The sequence below is a fragment of the Corvus moneduloides genome, chromosome 5 (assembly GCF_009650955.1).
Source record: "Corvus moneduloides isolate bCorMon1 chromosome 5, bCorMon1.pri, whole genome shotgun sequence".
NCBI lineage: Eukaryota > Metazoa > Chordata > Aves > Passeriformes > Corvidae > Corvus > Corvus moneduloides.
Window position 1 is genome coordinate 62,468,023 of NC_045480.1, and position 14,990 is coordinate 62,483,012.

At 41.1% G+C, this 14,990-nt stretch overlaps 1 protein-coding gene across 4 annotated transcripts; it reads right to left on the reverse strand.

Moving 5' to 3' along the window:
* Positions 1–1,729: 1,729 nt before the first annotated feature.
* ZNF330 (zinc finger protein 330) lies at positions 1,730–13,848 on the reverse strand. 4 transcript variants are annotated; one of them, XM_032109666.1, is made up of 10 exons: positions 13,770–13,848; positions 10,841–10,970; positions 10,558–10,577; positions 10,358–10,428; positions 8,774–8,853; positions 7,320–7,446; positions 6,489–6,593; positions 4,106–4,152; positions 2,917–3,034; positions 1,730–2,577 (listed from the first exon to the last, which is right to left on the reverse strand). In XM_032109666.1, exons 2-10 carry the CDS (start codon positions 10,958–10,960, stop codon positions 2,303–2,305), a joined length of 963 nt encoding a protein of 320 aa, XP_031965557.1. In that variant the 5' UTR covers positions 10,961–10,970; positions 13,770–13,848; the 3' UTR covers positions 1,730–2,302. The 4 variants fall into 4 exon arrangements, with proteins under 4 accessions (XP_031965557.1, XP_031965556.1, XP_031965560.1 ...); XM_032109665.1 differs by lacking the exon at positions 13,770–13,848 and adding an exon at positions 13,574–13,694; XM_032109669.1 differs by lacking the exon at positions 13,770–13,848 and adding an exon at positions 13,405–13,561.
* Between the last annotated feature and the right edge of the window lie 1,142 nt (positions 13,849–14,990).

The following is a 14,990-nucleotide window of genomic DNA, read 5'->3' on the forward strand; positions in this document are numbered from 1 at the left end:
AAAACAGCTTAAGCTTGCCTGTTTTGACCCCTGGAAGGCCAGGCACTGCAGGGCTAATTTCTGATCCCCATTTCCAGACAGGCTGACAGCACAAGCATTTTCAGTGGTCTGAACAGCAGCACAAAAGAAAAGCAAATCGATGCCCACTGAGTAGTGACCTTGCTGACTTACGGCAGGTACCTTGAGCATCTGCTGCAGGCACTGCTGTGGCCCTCACTTCCAATGTGCCATAGTAACACACATTAGCTCTGGAGTATTGATCTAGCAAGGATCAGTGCAAGGGCACTTCAATGAGAAAATGAATAATTCTTTACTCTGATTATGATGATTAATTCTTTTATGTCAGCAGCCTTTGGCACAGCCAGTGACAGCAGCAGATTTCAGAGGGGAAAAACCTAACTCAAGAGCCAAGAACCTTAAAGAGGGGTTTTGTGTGGTTCAGTAATAATATTAATAAATGATATACAAGCAGTTATAATTTTACATATATGCAGAAACACATGTATTTTCCTCAGTTCTGTACAGGACTTGGTACTGATGTATAAGTGTCCTGCATTTGAAACATCAGCCAAGATTTAAAAACTGGCATTGTTGCTGGAATTGACCAGCCACAGATGGACTCAACATGGAAGTTTTTGGACCACATGAAGCTGAGCAGAAATTCTCTCACAGGCACCAATTTCACAAATAAATAATCAGTGTCCCACTTCCACCACTTCAAGTTTGGTTATGCAAAAGACTAATTCAAGACACCTCTAAGGTACATAATTTGAGATAGGCTTTTGCATGCGATACTGGATGTTTCAATGTTTGAAGGGGATCTGGCTTTCAGACAGTGCATTAATTTGTTTCCTCTCCAGTTCTGAAGGCATGCACTGACCAGTTGTGCGCCTTTCTCCTACAGAGTTTCTCCCTCAGCTGCCATAACCAAATTGTCCTCTTTGGCAGTTTGTTTTTGTCCTGGATGGATCCCAGCTCTTGTCTTTCATGCATTTGGTAGGAGATGAGTTTAGGAGGGAAGTATCAAGACCAGGTTTTCCAATCCTGTTTTGCTAGGACATGTTCAATTGGCAAGCATACCATCATTAAAAATGATTCTCAATAGGGTACGCTCTGAAAGAGGAGTCAAACATCGCAGAAACAAGTAGTGATATAATCAGGTATTTAACAGATAACAAAAAAGGCTCCCTTGCATTAAAGGATGACATTTAGAAAGCTGCAGCAACACTTTAGGTAGCTGCCCTTGTATCATGATTTGTCTGCTGTAAAACATTCCCCGACAGAGGGAAAATAAAGGCCATCACTTAGATCTGTAGATGGATAATTAACATGTTCACTTTCAAATCAGAACCACTGCGAACACTTCTGCAAGTGCCACCTCCTTAGCTCAGATGTGCTGACCACTTGCCCTGTACCAGCAGACTTCCACAGAACAGTATTTGGACCCAGCATTTTGAACCCCCTATGTTTTCTCACCTTCTCAGTTCAGATACAGTATTGTTTCCTATCTAATTTTTTTATATCATATGCAAGGAAAAGAGTTGAAGGCTGGTTTCTTCTGTGCCTAGTCTCCTTTTTATCTAATGGGAAACTGCCTTACAGATTTTTGTGGCAAAGAAGATGATACCAATATTTTATTTCCATAAAAGTTTTGATTATCTGGGGTGCTCTTATAGTGACTATATATAGCCCCACCAATTAATATCTAATAACAAAAATGCTGAAAAGGTGATGTGCAAATACACAGAGAACTACATTGATCTGCCATACTGACATAAACAAGGAAGTCATTTCAGTGTCAATTTACACTTTGTATACAACCTGCTTTCCAACTATTCAAGGGAGATCAATATTTATGACAGTTTATTAGAGAATGAAGTTGACTTTTATTGCGCAGACAAAAAAAAATGCAGTCACCAACCCAACACTGCCTTAATGTATGAAATCAGTTAACAAAATTACTGTAAAAAATAATTTCTGATGGGCAAATGGAAGCAAGTTCTACAGCTTTCCCACATTCCTGTGTTGATAGGAGAAAACGGCATTGAACCATTATACTCAGTAACTCGGGGACAAAACAATTCTGTTGTTTAGGGGAATAAAAATATCCTGATTTTCTCCCCCAGTCCCAAACCCAACATCAGTTCATCTATAGGAAAAATTACTGCAGAAGTCCCACACTCTTTATTCTCTAACTCTGATATGTAAGTACCTGATAGAGCTATCCTACTGGCATGTACACAACTCAGTGAAGCATTGCTTGGCTCCTTCCAAATGTTTTTAGCTTGCCAGCATACTAAGCTTAATCTTCTGATTCCTCATAATGTGCATACCCACTAGCATAGGTCCTTCCTAAATTCAAATTGCTGAATATATCCGTGGCCTCAGAATCAGAATCCTTCCCTCGCTCATCATTGTCATCTTCATCATCATCTTCTGCTTCATACTCATCATATTCATCCTCACGGTCACCTGTATCCCCTGTCTTGCTGGAAGAAAGATTTTTCCAGTAGGCATCATAACCAGAAGCTCCATCTGCATCTTCTCCAGTCTGTCGGCCAAACTTCAAAGAGCGAGCTGCAGGCAAAGAAAAATCATCATGTTCCCACCAATCCAACATTTCATTTCTATCTTTCTTTCACTACTTGAAGAGTAGTTTAAATGGCAATTATTTTTCATTTTTTCCACAACTAAAATCTCAAACTAAACAAAAGCTTTCACTCTCTTGGAATCAATTAATGGTTAAGAATGAAACTGCTCAATTCCAGAACTCAGAAACACAAAGTTTTTCTCAAAATAAATGAAGCAAAACTGTGCAAAACAATTGAATGTAACCAGATTTTTCTCAGTGCTCCTAGGCAGAAATTAGTCACTAATGGCACTTGTATGGCTAGTTAGCTAGAGAAACTGGCTTACTTGACATGCTCAGATCCTTTGTCTGCTGAGTTTCATGGCCACATTTAGGGCAAGGAGGCTTTTTTCCTTTTTCCTGCTTGAAAACCTTACTCCGCACATGATCATCACAAAAACAAGCCTGTGTGTTGAAGGGAGAATACAAAGGCGAAATGTTTTAATCATTGAAGCACATTCTTCAGCAGGAAGCAAGCAAAAATGTGTCTAACAGCAGCAGGGTTTTCTGGCTGGGATTAAAATTTAATGAGGTCTCTCTTGCAGTGGACTTGGGGTCTGTGTACAGAGGAACCACTTGGTATTCAATGTGGTTCCAGGGTTTCTGAGGAAGAGGCTGGATAAAAGTGCCAATAAACAAGCAGAGAAAGTAACATACTCCAGGGCTGGATTGCAGAGCTGCCCACAAGGAGCCTGGCAAACTTGGGTTTGTGTTGACAAGCTTAAATACACATAATGAGATGTATGCCAGAACATAACTATGCAGGGCCTGAAGGCAAGAATTAGAGGTGGGAAGTTCACATGCTGAGCACCAGGGTGCAGTGAAAATACCTGGGAAAAGGAAAGATTTGGAACAGGCCATCGATACCACGGGAGAGTGCAGGGAAAACATATGGAGGGTAAAAAGAGTAAGAGCAGGCAATGAACCAGCACCTGGAGAAATCTGGGCAATGCTGACGATGAAGCAGGTGGAACTTTTTATACAAAATTACTTTTGAGTGTGTAAAACCATAAGCCTGATGACAACAAATCAGCCTGTTCATATGTAAAACGATTAGCTGTGGAGATTATTCCTTTGGATGCAAAGATTTCTGGTCAGATCATCACCTGACTGTTTAAAAGAACAACTTTTCTAATTGTTGTAGTTCCACATTGGATCAAAGCATATTCCAAAGCCTTAGATTCCGTTCAAGACCAAGGATTTATTTTGTTGTTTTGGTTTTTTTTAAAGCCCCAACATGGTGCAAGCCCAACTTAAACTAAAGCGCTGGGCAAAGATCACCTCACACTGTCTTGTGGTCAACAGGCAAGCACAGATACAAGACCTTTTGTCCCTCACAGGTCTGACCCCAGGCTACAGAAGTATGAATTTCCTTTTAATCATGCAGAGGAAGGCATGACAAGGCCTGATGCCAGATTTAGAGGCCAAGGAGAACGAGCCTAAAATCAGCTCCTCACAACTGTTTTTACTCTTTACCTTACAACGCAGGCAGGAATGCTGCCCCAGTCTGTTACAGGAGACACCTGTTGGAGAAAAGCAGTATGACAAATTCAGAACTTGGAAACTGCAGACCTGTCATGTTTTTAAAACCTTGTAAAAGTATACAATACCATAATTGAGGCACTTCTTTTTAATTCCCTGACACAAGTATGGCAATGTGAATCAGTCATTTTACCTCACAGTACCATTTTACTAGATTTTTTCAACTCTAAACCTCACTTTGACACAAAAAATGAAATTTCAAGAGGGGAAAAATTTTTAACTATTTCTTGAGTTTTCAAACTTTTAAAACCTGAAGTTTCAGAACCAACTTGGTATTAAGGTTTCATCTTGCTTTTCCGTTTCTCACAACATTCAAAAGAGAGTCTACCTGTGTTAAAGAACTGGAGCTGGCACACAAGCTGTAAAGAGCAGAATCAGTGCCCAAAATTTAACTTGTCTTGAGCTTCAAATTGTTTTTATTATTCCACTAGAGGGAGTACAGTAAAGGCAAACACTCAGGAATTGGCAGCAACACAAAGTTTAGTGAATAGCTACTCCTCAAGAAGCTATGTAATATGTACTTTACCAGTTTCTGTGCAAGTACTTATTCCTTTCCTCCTTGCCTAACCCCTGTGACAGCAAAGTTTTTGAATCTGAAGTAATAAATATCATGAGTTCTCCACATGAGCAGGACAGACATGGGATTTAGAGCTCTGACACGTGTTTAAAGATGGAACTGGAAATGCTGAGGCATATATATTCATGATTTTTTGAGTATCTGCACTTCAAAAAACCTCTCTCAGATAGTGATAGAAAGTAGCTATCTTTTTCACAGCTAGAATGGATTTAGACTACAATTGCATGACTTCATTTAAAGTCCACGTATTCTGTAAAAGCACAGGTTTTATTACCTTGTTACCTCACACTGACAAAAATCTTGTCTCTACCAAGTCTGCACTGTGCCACAAAACACAATGAAAACCCTGAAAAAAACTCTCTAATTCAGGGTGTGATATCACATCTGTGAATTGAGAGCTTCCAACAATCATTGAAAAAACATTCTTTTGGAACAGCTCTTGCTGCTTCAATATTGCCACACAGGAAGATATTCTGGCAGAATACGTCAAGGAAAGCTAAGCAAGGTGTAAAAAATAGCTGGCTGGGAGATGAAAAGGAGGTAAGAGATGTCTAAAGACACCGATTATAACATTGAAATCACAAATATTCTGGACCAGGAGAAATCTATTAGGACAAGAGATTAGTCAGTTCAAAGGAAAACAGCCTTATGATAAAGAGCACCTCAAATTTCTACAATAAGGACTGAAAATGTTGTAATAGTCAAAATACATAAATACAAGTTTTGGGAAGGACAAACAAATGCTTGTCTTGTGATAACTAAATCGTAGTTAATGGTGGCTAGGCAAGAAATACTGCTACAAAAATTTAGTTATTTCAAATATGCATAGTCTTGGCTTGTTTTGTTTTGTTGTTGGGGTTTTTTTTAACTTCCCTTGAAGTTTCCGTTTTTCAACCAGAGATGAGTAGCAGGTGAGCAAAGTCAGGCACAGGCATCACACCCTCTTACAAATACCAGTTTCAGTTTTGTCCACACAATTAATCAAAGTTCAAAAGGACATAAAGTCTTCAGCTACCTGTTCTTTACTCAGAAAGAGTGAGCATTTGATACATTACTTACACACATGTCCACAGTTCACTGGTCAGTGAGGAAATGAACACTGAAATCATGCTCTGGACTATTTTTGTCACTTCCTTCTGTGCTCACCCTATCTCACTGAATCAGATAACGACTGAGTCATGGCTTTCCTCAGGACTTAAGCAGCTGCTAACCTTTCACCAGCACACAGGCCCTTCCACAGCAATGTGGGAAAGTTTAGCCAGACTAAGACAGGTGGCATTGTTTAGGGCAGCTGTTTTCCAGGAGGAACATGTATCTAGAACTAGCTCATCATTGGGTCAGAAGAATGTAAGACAGCTCCTTCTGCCTGCAGAGCTTTGTGGAGTGAAAAAGCAGCATCAGCAATTCCAGTTGTTTTGCTGCAGTCCTGGCCACTGCCAACACTGCAGCTTTGGAGAATGCTGTCTCCTGCAAGGGCAGCTTCCCATGGAAGGCCTGTAGGAGCCTGGCAGGAAAACAACTGCCATGTAAGCTCTGGCATGGAGGAAGGTCCATGAAAGAGAAAGAAGTTCTAGTCTGGGTAACTGGATACCAAAAGCCAGCACACAGGAAACAGGCGCTTCCCTCTAGCAGTGGCAAAATCTACCTGGGAAAGGTGATGGAGAGTATTCTGGAGCACAGAGGAGGCAAGTAGAAAGTCTGCTTGGCTGTGGTGAAAGGGAGTATGAATAACTAACTTACATTTAAATGTCTCTGCTTCCAGAACTTGGCAGCTGGCTTGATGTTCAAACTGATCATCTTCACAGAGGAAATCATGGCAAAAAGAGCAGGCAAATATTCTGCCTCCTGAAAGATTTATCAAGGCAAAATAATCAACAATGGGCACAGACATCAAGTCCTGCTCTGCAAACAATTTAGGCAGTAGTTTTGACTGAAGACCAGCTCTCCCTTCTGTCACAAATGCTTCAAACTCCTAAATTAGACAATGCCATCCATTTTTACACTGAATACCTGCTATCCTACAACAGAAGCATAACTATAAAGCAAGTATTACTTCTAGTACTTTTCTTCATTTTGACTGTAGCCTTAAGTATTTTTCTTAAATCAGATCACATTCTCATCCACTCTTGTCCCCTCACCTCTGATACACACTTGAAGTAAACACTTTAAAGGATTCCACAAATGGAGACCAGTATGGTTTCACTAAGCAACTGGGAGTCCAAATACCTGTGCTAGTGCAGAAGAATGGAGTGAGAATGGCAGAAAACTGTGTTAGCAATTTGATGCAGTGCTTAATTATGTGGATAATTAAGCTGATAGAACCATTATAATTTAGATTACAAAATCATCCCTAAATTGAGCACTGTATGTTCTTGAGCAGGTCATTTACTTTCCCACTGCGTAATGTCTGTTTTTAAAACAGGGAGAATCCTTGCTTTGAACAAACATACTGTAAGGACTAATCAGTGAAGACTAAAAAGGCTGTGTTAACAATACAGGTGCACTAACTTAAGCAATGCAAGGAAAGAAGTGTAATTTATATTTTCTTATTTTTAAATGTGAGCAACCTACCATGGTCCCAGACACTTCTTTCACACTCAATGCATTCTGCGTCTGCCAGAGGGCACATACACGCATGGGTGCTGAGACACTTCCTCCCGTGACACACCCAGGCTTCACAGAAATCACAGATTGCACCCTGCAATCACAGCAAGATACCATCTCAGGACTTCTGCAATATCAAGAGAGAGATTTATCCCATAATCCTCAATGTATCCTAGCATGCATTCTCTCAGTGGGCTCGTTTTGATTGAGTGAGAGAATATTGAACCAAACTTGTGTTCTGACCAAACTCCTCCACAGTTCATGTTTGTTTGCTATCCATTTCTGCAGGATTAAGTATGACGCAAAATAATTCAGTTATCTATCTCAATTCTGTTTTTTTACATTTCTTATCTCACATTATGCATATGGAAAGTTGTGTTCTCCAGATGAAATCTGAGATCCATAAACAATAACAATGTTCTAACAAAAATGAAATTTCAAAGAAGACCTGAAAAATGCCTCTAGACTCTTACAGCTGAAATCACTCATTTGGATTTTAAACTCTGCTATATTAGAGGACAAGCTCTGCAGAGAGCAAAGATCGAATAACTCATTAGAAGTAAGTTAGACTCTTTTACTTTGTTTAAATTACAAGATCTCCATATAAGCTATCCTTAACTGTAGCATTTAAGAAGCCTTCTCAGCCCAGAGGTAACTAATTAGCATGAGCACTACATGCACACAAAGCTTAGAAAACAATGATGAATCCTAATTTAACTGTTGATGCATTCACTCTTGCACCAGTGAATGCATGGGATGAGTTTGGGAATGCCAGCATGTAAAGGCTGGGTGTGTTACTGAGAACAGCTGACAGCCCGCTACAGGCAGAAACAGAACAGAGGTTTAGTCCATTTAATCCAGAGGCTGTGACATATCACACCTTGCTTTCCAGAATGCAGACACTAACTTGTCCTTCTAAGGGCAAAAACTTCAAAGGCCTGACGCTATGATTATTTCTAATTAAGAGCCCAAATGAGGGGTTTTGTTCATTAAAATTCTCCCCTAATGGAATAGATTCCTCTCTGTGATGCTGATGATCTCTGAAGTAACTGAGACAACAGCAACAAAAGTCTGCAGCTTTCTGCAGAATAATCCATTTTAATGAAGGCTTATTATCGTGAGAATTGTCTATGGGACATGTAAGGGTCCAGTGCTGTTCATGCATGTGCTTAGGGCCTGCCACCAACACAGATCCATTAGCATCCAGGACATGTGTTGGAGTTTGCAGGAGCTGAATGCAAAATCGAAAAACTTGGGGGTTTCAGTATAAGGGAAAAATCAGTTTCTTACAGAAAAACAAGGAAAAAAACAAACTTGGCAATGACATGCTGTCATTCCATAAATCTGTTTTATCCTTTTTTCCAGGAAGATTTGCACAGAATATCCTCATAGTGCAAAAGGCTGTAATTTTCTATACATACCACCATAGCTAGTCCAGTACTGTACACACCAGCATGTTTTATAACACAGTCTGAAGACTTCATCATGCATTTGGTTTTTCCTGTTGAAAATAAAAAGGCAAGCAACCATAAGAAAACTATGTAAAAATAGAAAAAAATAGAATGCATGTTCATGTAAGAACAACACTTGAACTAAATGCCTGTGCTCAGCCATAAATCTAGGTAAAAATAATGCAAACAAAGATGTTTGCATTATTCCTGCATTCTGCAACCCATCTTCACACCTCTCTTAGGTTAAATTAATTATTGTCTGTTTTCAGTCAAATCTCTTACCCCTGGACTGATAGTAAGACAATATGTTGGTCTTGCTCTGTGTTTTGAGGCACTGGCAAAAATTTCAAATGTCAAAACAAAGAACAAAACTAAGGTCAAAGTCCAGCAATGACACCTTAAAGAGTTGTGTTTAAAACTGCTGCTAGTTCTGTCCCACCATAAAAGCAGCTGAGCTGGGCAGTGAGAAGTGGTGGGGGCATTACTGGGTGTGGAGCACAGGAACACAGCTACCTTGCTCCCATCCCTAACAGGCTCCTCTAAGAAAGATGCTGTTGGTTTATAATCCCCAATGCTTGATTAAGCATCAAACAGCTCTAATGGTCTTTGTTTGGAAAACCCTGGGTCTCAATATAGTATGGTTGTTGATAGGAATGCTTTTCCTCTAGAAACATACTCCAGATTAAGATAAATTCAGCAGAGATATGAACCATAAGATAGAGAGCATGTTTTTAGTACTTCACTGCATGGTGACAGAAGGGAGACTTATGAAGGGTGACACACTGCCACTGCACACTAACAGCCTGGCTTCCAGAAATGCTCAGTATCTGTGGGTCACAACAAAGGCACTGGAAGCTGCATGTCAGCAGCTCTGAGAGTCAAACTCCAAAACAGCCAAACTGCTTAATGACAAAGTGAAAATCTGCAATGATGTGTTGAAACAGTGGAACAAAATTCACCTCAGTATGAAATGAATATCCTGCAAGCCAGCAGCTGTTTAAAAAAAAGGGCATTTTAGCCTGATTCAGAGAAGTTCTGTCACTAGGAGTCTTTCTCTACTAATTTCAAAGCATCAGCCCTCTAGCTCACATAAATAACAATATTGCAGATTACATTACAACCCCATGCAAGGTGAATAATATATTGTTGCTTTAATTGATATTGATCAGAAATTATATAATCCCTAAAAAAGGAGTGTTTATTAGTGCCTTGCTAGCAGTCAGAGCATTTTTAGTTTTGCTGCTGTTATGAAACAACGCTTCACATGGTCAATCTATGGAAAAAGTCAGATTTCTCAAACCTAAAAGGAAGTGAGACAAAGTTTTCCAAAGAAGACAAGCCATGATCCAGGCTTGCAAACCTGTGGGGGTTAGAGACATATATACTGCTCAAGTAAGATCACTTCTCAAGGAGGATATTCACAGCAGATTCAAAAGAACCTGCTCCACATCACAGAGGTACTTTAAGATAAAGCTATGGTAACACGGGTACTGCGAGTTTAACACCACAAACAGGACTGAGGACAGCTTGTTTTCATTCATTATTTCTACTCACCACATTGTGCACAAATGGGCAATTTCTGAACAGAATTACAGAAGTAACAAAAAGCTCTATTCTTCTGTCGTCTAGGCACATGGAGGGGAAAAAACAAAAAGAAAGTATTAAGCTTAAAAGAAAGTATTAAGAAGAAGACCTATAAAATGTCTGAAACAAATATTAAACTTCTGGTTTTTAGAAGGGTAAAAAAATCTTACCTTTGGCACTTATCACATTCCTAAAGAGAAGAAATAAAACACTGGTAATTATTTTCATTCTAGGTAAAATATGTAAAATTCACAGACCTCCACAGGGAGTTACAATTAGGATCCAAACCTTTTAATCAATATTCTGTCTGGTGCAAACATAACCTTAAATATAAAGGAAGGATAGTGGGAAGAATGATATTTTACCGGCATTAAATGCAGTCAAGGTATTACCACTGGTTTTACATAATTGAAAATTAGGTATTTTAATACAGAATACTTTAGGTTCATTTACCATTGAAGCATTACAAGGATGTTTGGCCAAGTCTATGTTGGCTCTTGAAGCCCTTATCTGCTTCTCACGTTCCCGACGGTTCTCAGCTTTCTTACGAGCACCAGTCTTTTTTTTAGGCATATTTCACTATCTGTGGGGAGAAAAGTAGGTATGGAATGAATGCACACAAAACTGTGTGTAAATACATGGATACACATGACACATCCAGCACTAAACCTGGATCTTACGCTAATTGTCCTTCATCTCCATTCATCACCTTGCCTGAAAGTTTCTTTTGAAATGTAGAATAAGGGGACAATCCACGAGGAAGAGCCATGTGATGAACCATAAAGAATCTTGTGATCTGGAAAACTTTGCTGTCCTGAACTTTGTGTTTAACGATCTTTGAAGCGTTTTGCCTTTAAAAAATGAAACCATTACATCTGTAGGTTTATTTGTGATGGACCTCTGGTTTTGGTCTGCCTTGCCTGTTTAATAAGCATCTGTAAGGACAATTGCAGCATCAATTCTAGCAGTCAATTCTAGCAGCTTCAACTTAGAAGAAAAATTTGTATCTTCATTCAAAAGGTCTTAAAAATCAAAGAATCCTAACTTTTCTGAACACAAATATATTGTCCTGACCAGATACTAAAATTTGCTTTTGATAGCACACATAAATCAGTTCTTTTATCCTGCAGCATTTTGCACCGTTTCAATTGTATTAGTGTCATATTTTGTAGTCAAAATTGTATTGCTGTGCTGCCTACTGGCAACGGTCATTATTCTAGAGTGTGACATTCCTGACACTGGGAGTCCAATATGAGGCTCCACACTAATTTTCAAACCACTCAAATGCTGATTTAACAGCAGAATCTAATGATTAGTATTTATACCTTGACTTCTTCACATTCCCTCATAATGGAAAGCACCAAAATGACAAACTGTTTTCAGGAAAAGCACTGCCCCAGTGCCTACTGAGGACACAGATTACGAGTAATTTTAGATGGCACTTTTCAGAAAGTCACACTAAACTAAGTAACGACAGAACTGCAATGTCAGGTCCTTTTAGCAAAGCTGTTGAGTAACTCCATGCTTTCAAACACCATCCAATAATAACAACATCCTAGAGATCAATATTCTTATCACTCTTTCCCTCTGGGCTTTCATTTAAATTGTTTGTTGTCTCCATCCTCAGCTCAAATTTTTTAAGAAATTTACCATCTTTTTAATTTTTGGATTACAGTTTAACAGTTATGATTCCAGAAATTACGACAGCATAAACCCTGTCTACCTTCAATTCCTTTCAAATCAGAGTATCACCCCCTTTGAAACCACTAATTAGTATTCAAATGCCTCTGCAGTGTGTTCTACCTCCACCTTTGGCACACTGTTACCAAATGCTCAGGCAGGAAAGACCCAGTGGAATCTGCCTGCAGTCCAGCTTGCCTGAAGGGTGTGTGGGAGAGAAAAATGCACCTGGAGGACTTAAAATAAGAGGTTGTAGGTCCATGCCTGGTTCCCTCCTCAGCCCCAGAGGGTACAACTGTGCTGCCCTCCAGAGCACTGGAGCTCCTGAACTGGGACCATTCTGCATGAGGGCTGTTTCTCCATTTGAAGTTTCCTACTCAGGAGTGAAATGCTGCAGCATGCCTGGGTCACAGCAGCAGGAGTGAGCGTGGCTCTCCAACTTAATGGCTGACGCTGTGGCACAAGGAAGCAGAGTTCAGATATCAGGAGGCTGTGGAGGAATGAGGTGAACAGCAGTTCAAAGGAAAAGCCCTAAAACATGTTATGTGAGTACTGGGTCAGCACCACTGCATTCTATTCTGTAAATTTTCACCTCCTGTTCGTCTCCTGCTGCATTATTTGTTAAGGCAACTATGGGAAAAGACCACAAACTTCCCACCAGAGCTCCAAAGACTGCTGGTGGATTTTAACTGGTGGTTGTGCTATGTGAAGTGCATTAACAATGCCTGGCATCTAAGTTCTGCTGAAGTCACAGCTTCTTGTCCTTGGTGAGGTCCCAAAGACCCACCCTGACTGCACCAGCAGGTTCCTGGATCTTCTGTGCTGAGCAGGACAGTGCCTTGCCTCATTAGCTGGTACACAGCCCACCCTGCTGTCACAGACATCGTCAACAGCTGGAACGAGCTATTCACTGCAGGGCAGGGAACTGTAGGGCTACCCTTGTCAGGCCACAGATACCAACACCCAGAAGAGGCTTTCCATATTTCAAGGTTTCTTGCGCTTGACCATCAAACAGCTTCTACCCTACGTGTATTCAAAATCTGTTTCACCACTCGTACAAAACCACAACTTAAAAAAAAAACCAAAAAACCAAAACCAACCAACTGTATTAACAGTAGTTCATACTTAAAAGGATCATGGACTGAACGCCCTAATTATGCAATAATCAGTTTCCAGGCACTGTGATGCCCATGACTTACTCCATCTTTTGGAAGTAAGGTGGCTAAGAACTGCACTGTGGGCCCGCAGCATCTGGGAGCTGCTGTGCTGTAAGTGCCCAGGTGTGCGGGGCTTTCCTCAGGCGCCCCTCTGACCCACTCCCTCCTCAGGAACGGCACCTCGTCCCGCCGGGAGCCGGACGACACCTGCTCCGAGGCTGTAAGGTGAAGCGCCGACAGCAGGGCTGCTCTTCGCGTGCACACGGACACTGCCAGTGTTCAGCTTTTAGCGCTTTCCCTCATCTTCAGTATTTTCGCCCCCCAAACCGTGCCGCATCACGCTGCCAACCTGGATCGCCGTGCTCCGCGTTTCCCGGCACTTGGCTATGGGGGAAGCTGGACACCGCTTCGGTTGCTCGGGCACGGAAGCCGCAAGGGACAGGGACCCCCAGCACCCCAACCCGGCCCCCTTGAGGCACCGCCGCCCCTTCAGCGCCCCGGGCCCGCCCCCGCTCCCCCCCCCCCATGCCCGCCCCCGCTCCCACCTGGCTCGGGCGGCCGCGCGGAAGCCGGAAGCGGCGATGCGCCGCAGTGCGCTGCCCGCCCGGCCCGCGCCGCCCGACGGGAACGTTCCGAGCACGATTCTGCCCCTTTCTCCTCAGGGAGCTGCGGCGTGGGCATCAAGAAAGGTCTTTTACGAGCTGTTTGCATGGGTGCTACTGCTCAGCGGATGGCCCATCCTCAAATTTTGTTTGCTTTCGAGGCAACTGCACCTCAGCTTTCACTTGTCAAGAGACCAAATTTTGGGCAGAGTAATTGCAACAATTAGTTGTGATTGTAATTGGCACCTGCAAAGTTATCTCTGAAATCTTTCCATCTGTGGCTTGAGCTGTTTTTAAAATGAAGTATTGATTAATCTTAATGGTAGGAATACAATATAGCTTAAAAAGGGAAATTATACCCGAGCTATTAAAAAACCCTGCACACAGCTCTGTCTCATCTGAGGTTATGCAAGTCACTGTCACAGATGTATATTGCCTAGAAATATTTCACTCTGTGAAAATCATTATAAGATGTATTGTATAGATATATTTAATGGAAGATGAGTGCATGGATCGCATTCCAGTGTATTTCGTAGTCTTTCACCTAGGAAGGGTTTGATACATTATTTCCTATAAGTAAGACCTAGGGCATTGCTTTGTGTGCTTTGATCACCGATTCACTCGAGTGAGGAGGTTGTGTTGCTTCACATTGTACTTGGTCATGTAATTCTTCCTGAAAGTTGGCTGCTGGTTATGGAATGTGATTTTGGCTTAATGAGAGACACAGGTTTTCATGGGCCATCATTGCCTCTCCAGGAAGACACACTTAACTTTCGTGAGGCCACTGTTGACTCTCCCACAACAATTTGTTTTCTTGTCACACTTTTCCTTCAAGAAGTGATCTTCACAGCAGGTTAGTGGGATGCACAGAAAACAGCATTATTGTTTAGAGACAAAAAAATCATTGTGGTCACTTAATGGGACACTTCTTCGTGCGAAAGTGTGGGGAGAAGTAATTTTTAATTATTGTCAGTAGCCATGGCCACACACTGTTTAACTAACAACCTAAGTAGAAAATACCATCTTTTCAGAGATGTTAGAAGGGGTTTTGTGTAAGCCTCACTTTTCTTAATGAATGCCACTTATCACCAATATTCTTGTATTCTGCTTGTGACCATCATAGTCTGTTTTAGGCAGCCATGAATGCAAGAAGACAATGAGGAT

Bases quoted from the DNA above. Each gene is read 5' to 3' on its own strand.
- ZNF330 (XM_032109666.1), bottom strand. From the start codon at position 10,960: ATGCCTAAAAAAAAGACTGGTGCTCGTAAGAAAGCTGAGAACCGTCGG. The intron at 10,578-10,840 runs GTAAATGAACCT...TCTTCTCTTTAG, and splicing joins ATCCTTGTAATGCTTCAATG to GAATGTGATAAGTGCCAAAG. The intron at 2,578-2,916 runs GTAAGCCAGTTT...CTTTGCCTGCAG, and splicing joins AAAGGATCTGAGCATGTCAA to CTCGCTCTTTGAAGTTTGGC.